Source organism: Myotis lucifugus, unplaced genomic scaffold, assembly GCF_000147115.1.
Source record: "Myotis lucifugus unplaced genomic scaffold, Myoluc2.0 scaffold_112, whole genome shotgun sequence".
Classification (NCBI taxonomy): domain Eukaryota; kingdom Metazoa; phylum Chordata; class Mammalia; order Chiroptera; family Vespertilionidae; genus Myotis; species Myotis lucifugus.
Genome location: NW_005871160.1, coordinates 2,928,424 through 2,934,423, shown reverse-complemented (window position 1 = coordinate 2,934,423; position 6,000 = coordinate 2,928,424). Strand labels below are relative to the sequence as shown.

The following is a 6,000-nucleotide window of genomic DNA, read 5'->3' as shown; positions in this document are numbered from 1 at the left end:
TTATAAAACCACCCTGGGTTCAAATAGCCTGCAACATTTATCCTTTTGGTTTATAGGATTAACACCTTTTTAAAAAAATAGCCTGCAACATTTATCCTTTTGGTTTATAGGATTAACACCTTTTGCTAATTATAACTCTTCTTGCCTCAGTATCTTAGCTAGTAATGGCACATGGGGTTAGATAGATGGGTCAGCGTGGACCAAATGTCTCCATGGACATGTTGGACAAGGACCAAATTTCAAGAACCTTTTGGCATGGACCCAATGTCTCCATAAATGTTCTGGACAGAACCAAATGTCCACTCATCTAGCATCCCAGCAATCCATCCATTCCGCAATCATTCATTCAACTACTAATTACTGAATGTCTGCTCTTTGCCTGGTATTATGCTAAATTCAGAAAAGAACACAACAAACTTGATTTCTGCCTTTGTTGACTTACTGACAAAATAACACTAGAGAACACTTTCCACAAAGGATTGATTGATGGATCACAGAGAACACAGGCATCACTGGACTGGCTGTTTAAGTGCAGGGGTGTCCCTTGTTATAAATGATGTAATAAAAATGTATAGCAGAGATACACAACCTTGCTTAGGGGAATAGTAAAGTCTTCCCAGAGGAAGAGACATGGAAGCAGAGACCTTGATTTGGAGAGAGGGGAGGAAGGTAAGTGTTAAAAAGTTCCAATTAGAGTAAATAGCCTGTGCAAGAGCCTGGAACTTACACAGCACACTGAAGAAGCTAGGAGAAGGCCGGGGTCGCTAGAGTTCGACCAGGGCAGCAACTCACCTCTGTGACCTTAGAGGCAGAACATAGGGTACGGGTTGGGCGGGTGTCTTAGGAAGTGTCTCTAAAGTGGCTAGCTCAGTGTAGTGACAACGTGGGTGATGGAAACCTCTCTCTACTGCTCTGCCTTTTCTGTCTTTGTACTAAACACAAAGGGTGACGATGTGAAAGGGGCTCTTCTTACATCTTGAAAACCTCATCTTCTCCGCAGCAGGAGTTCTCAAGTGGCCCCAAGCTGGTATTTGTAGAGCAGTGCTAACTCTGCCCTTGTGGGGAGTCATCTGTGAGCAATGGGAGTTATTTCTGTGTCAGCTCCTCAGATCAGAGGCAGCTGGGCAGCCAGGATCCACATGGCCTGGTCCAGGTCATCATGAGGCTGATGAAAAGGGGGATGGAGCTCTGCCAGCTATAAGACCTAGTACTGAGGAGCTCAAGAATGTATTTTAAGCTACTTTAAAGTCCGTGGATGCTATTTGCTCCTTTGAAGCTCATTATGGCACCGAGCTAACCATTTAGTAATCCCACTGAAGTCTAATACCAAAGAGCAGTAATTTGCCAGCTAATTCAAGCATCCTGTTTTGCTGAAACTGTGGAATACCATATATCATGTATTTCTTCCACATTTATATTTGGAAGTATTTAGGTTGGGATTTTTATTTGTGTATTTATGTACAGGTATGATGTTGTAATTTTGATAGAGTAACTACCAACCCCATGTAGGTAGCATAATTAAATGCTCAGGCTTATTTCATTTATTCAATAAATATTTGCTGATTTCAAACATCTGTGAGGCACACTTCTACATACCAAAGCTCAGTGAGGAAAGAGATACACAAAGTTTTTATTAATGTGGGGTTTGTAATCTAAAGAGTTAGATAGTAACCTGGTAACAAAGAAAAAGAAGGAAAAAAGAGGTAGGAAGAAAATCAGTAAAAAGAAGGGAAGGGAGAAGGGCATAAAGAAGGGAGGATGGATACTTCCAGTGTTAACTAGTAGGGAAATTGAAAGGATAATGTGACAAATCATACTTGTCATGTGTCTGGTTAATCGGTGCTATGTAGCACACTACTCAAAACTTAGTAACTTAAACAACATTGTGTTTTATTATTTTTTGTTAGTTGAAAATTCTAGAAGGATTCAGCTGGGTGGTTTTTCTGTGACCCACACAGTAGCAACTGGGACAGGAAGATCCACTTCCAAAAATATGTCTAGCCCCTCAGAGCCTCTCTCTCTCTCTCCCCCCTAGCTCCCTTCTCCCCTCTCCTTTCTCCTTTTTCTTTCCACAGATTATTTCATTCTCCACAGTCTGTCCTTGTGGCTGGGGCTTCTTACAGGATGGTTATCAGAGGGGGTTACACTAATTACATGGCAACTTGCTTCTAAGTGTGAGTGAACATTGCAGGTCTCTAAAGGCCAGAGTTTAGAGCATCACCCCTGCCCTATCCTCTTGATGTGAGCAGCACAGAACCCACCCAAACTCGGGGAATTGCGGCATGGACTCCCCTCTCAGTGGCAGAAGTGCCAGAGCATACACGGCCACCTCTAATCAACCACAGAGTCCCTGCCATGAGGTTGAATGATCAAGGATACCTTTCCTCAGGAGGCAACATTTGAACTGAGTCCTGGATGACAAGAAAAAAAACTAAAATGTTAACTTCTGAAAGCATACCATGCTAGGCAGAGGAAATAGCAGTACAAGACCCTGAGGCATAAATGATTGATGTATTTGAGAAAAGCATGAAGGCCAGTGTAGCTGGAGCTTGAAGACCGAGGCAGAAACTTTAAGGAGATGAGACAGGAAAAGTAGAGTCAATTGGCCATGGGCAGGAATTTGGATGCTATTATTAGTATGAAGGAAGGCATTGTAAACTTTTGAAATTGGCACAAGGTAATTTATATATTCAAAATATTATAAAGATTCAAAAATAGCAGGCAGAAGGGAAGTTTAGAGACTAGCACAGTAATCCAAGTATGAGATGATGATGATGACCTAAACTAGCTTAGATCCAGTGGAGACATAGGTTAGGGTATACATATAGGACAGGTGCAAGTGTAGGTACAGATATAAATATAGCAGATGTAGAAATAGATTTAGAGGGAGACCTATGTGGGTTTAGATTTAAGTTGAGATAGAGATTTACATACACATATATAGAAATAGAACTACTTATAGGTTTAGAGATCAAGATATGCACATAGAAATTGATATTGAAATAGATGTGTGTGTGTGTGTGTGTGTGTGTGTGTGTGTGTTTAGATACAAATACAAATAGATATCAACTTAGAAATAAATATGGGTTAGATATACAGACACAAGCACAGATATAGCTACATTAGAGATAGACGTGGAATCTGCTAATGAATTGGGTAACAAAATGAAGATACAAAAGAACTCAAGGATAACTTGCCCAACTAGACGCAGAGCAATGCTGTTTTCTGAATTAAAAGACACTGGTTTATGAAAATTATTCCACTAATAAGGTAAAATAGCCCAAGAAATCAGAAGTATTTATGGGGAAAATGTCACATCTGATTTTTTCTCTCTTCTGTCTCTCACAAATGCCCTTCCTTGCCTCTTTCTTCTCCATCACGTTTCTTGTCTGTGGAACATTGTGATTGGAAAGCATCAGAGACTTTGGGGCAAGAGTGGCCTGCATTTAAACAGGCGTGACAACGCACAAGCTGTGGACTGCGGGCAAATTTGCTCACTTTTTTTTTGAAAAGTGGGTCAGCAGTGCCTTTATTGGTGAGGAGGCAGGTGGGGTTGGGGGTTCCCATGTGAGTCAGGATGGTATGGTGGAAGAAGCCTCAGGCCCAATTGGGGAGGGGGTTTCTTTAGTCACCATGGGCACAGGTGGAAATGGGACTCCCACTCCCAGACCCTCCCCCAGCTCCCAGGTGGGGATGGCAGGAGCAGTGAGGGGGATACTCTGAGGGGCGGCCCTGAAGTCAGGCTGTACCAGGTCACACAGACCTGCGGTGATGGGACAGGACTTGCTTGGGGCCGGCAGGATGCCAGGCATCGTGACCGGTGACCTCTCTCTCGCTCAGTTGGCATTCCTCTTGTCCTTGTCAATGGTGTGGGGCCCACTGCTCTTTGGAGGAGCAGAGCCGGTGTCTTCCTCATCCAGGACCACCTCTGGCTTCCGACACTTCTCACAGGCGAAGATGATGATGACCATCACGACTACCTCGGTCAGGACGCCCAGGAAGGGCCACAGGGCAGCGAGGCGGCTGCGCAGGCGCAGCGTGATGAGGGCACGGTCCACGCCCTCGGTGTTGGTGCCAGAGCAGGCATACTCGCCAGCGTCTGCCTTCAGGTCGAGCCCATGCCTGTGTAACTCCGTCCTGGTCTCCGAGGACACCACGAACGTGTTCTTGGACTTGTTGTTGAGAACCTGGTCCCCGGCCTCGGTGATCTTGTACCAGGCCCACTCGGTGATCGGGGGGAAGGACTCAGACTTGCAGACCAGCACTGCTCTCTCCCCCTCGATGCCAAGCACCGAGCTGTCCACAGCCTCAACCTTGGGGGGCCCCTTCACGGTCACGCGGGCGGTTCTGCCTGCGGGCTCCGAGAGGAAGGTGCAGGAGTACTGTCCCGAGCGCTCTTCTGGGTCTACCTCGTACTCCGTGGTCAGTTCGGGCGCCGCGTCCTCCTGCAGCACCCGGTCCCCTTTCATCCAGCGGTGCCCCAGGACGTGGGTGTCACTGGAATTCAAGGTGCAGGTGAGGCGTGTTCTGGACCCCTCCTCACGTATGGAAGTGGAGATATTGCTCCCCGCTCCGGAGCCGCTCTCGATGCCCAGCAGGGTGAACCCCAGAAGCACAAGTAGTGCCGCTGCCATGTCGCCGTCCCGGTCCCTGTCGCCAACCGCCACTGTCGCCAACCGCCGCCCCAGCGCTATGAGAACCTGGAAGGCGGGGCGGGCGCGGGTGCACAGGGAGGGGCGCGCATGGCCTGCCAGCCACCATCTTCGCTCACTTCTTTAAGCTTCAGTTTCTTCAACCTCAAAAATGGATCATCTATGTCACAGGGCTGCTATGAGAGTTAACAGTAAATTTTATATATATATATATATTGCATTCAGCAAGATGTTTAGTACCAAGTAGAACTCAAGAAATGTTCATCTTCCTTTCCTTATATTCTAATCTAACCTTTCAAAATCCTATTTGTGTGTCAAGACCCAACCTTGCTTAGCTGCTTTATAAAACCTTTTCAATCATCACCACTCCTTATTGCATTATTTCAAAATTATTTCTATTAAACTAATGCAATTCCCCGGTTAAACTGTAATCTCCTTGAAGGCAGTGATTCACTCTGACTCATCATCTTTTTTCCATAACAAGCAGCCCAGTGCTGAGCACTCCATAAGTACTATGAAAATCCTTGTTGATTGATTCCTTTTTCATACCTTGAGGTGAGTTAAGTAATTCTTCGGTATTGAAGGTCCAGTGAAAAACTGACTCTAAAACAAGTATTTAATATATGGAGTCCCATGTTTCTTTGTGTGTGATTTTGAACTAAATAAGAAAGGGACTTTAATTATTTTCTTATTATTTTCAGGTAGTTCTCATATTCAATAGAATGTTATAAATGTGAAAACAAAGGTCTTTGTAATGATGATTTTTCCCCATGAAGTTGTCTGAAAGTTAGGCTGTCAATATCTACAAATTACAGACAAATTACGTTGATGTGTCAGTCTCAAATGAATTGTATTATATTACATTTGTAAATGCTAAAAGCAGTGCTTGATACCCTCGGTTAAAATTTACCTTTAAAATTTAGCCTTCCGACATAGATATTTTACATTATATTTTAAAATATATTTGTTACAAGTAGTTTTTCTTAACTCAAAATGTGATTTCTGGATAAAGTTTCACATTAATGTAATATCTTGCTTTCCTCTGCCTCTGTCTGTGACCATGAAATTATTCTCTTACACGGATTACACAGGCATATCCACACAGCTGGAATTTTTCCTATTACTAAAAAATTATGACCATTTAGGACAAGATTGCCTCCATTTCTGATAAAATATAATCACTGATATCTTTGTCAAACCATTTTAATGTGAAGAGAATTTATTTTTTGATAGATACTTGACCATGTGTTTTTAAAATTTCATCTCTATGATTTGAGAATCTTTATTTTTCAGGACTAGCTCTCATTTTACTTCATTATTGCTTTCCTAATAACTTATTGATCTTGGC

At 43.5% G+C, this 6,000-nt stretch overlaps 1 protein-coding gene across 1 annotated transcript; it reads right to left on the bottom strand.

The window, feature by feature from the left end:
- Window positions 1-3,836: 3,836 nt before the first annotated feature.
- On the bottom strand, window positions 3,837-4,634 carry LOC102421087 (basigin-like). Its single transcript, XM_006093282.3, has one exon. It carries the CDS (start codon window positions 4,632-4,634, stop codon window positions 3,837-3,839), a length of 798 nt encoding a protein of 265 aa, XP_006093344.1.
- Window positions 4,635-6,000: the final 1,366 nt, after the last annotated feature.

Excerpts from the sequence above, each read along its gene's own strand:
- LOC102421087 (XM_006093282.3), bottom strand. The coding sequence starts at position 4,634 with ATGGCAGCGGCACTACTTGTGCTTCTGGGGTTCACCCTGCTGGGCATC.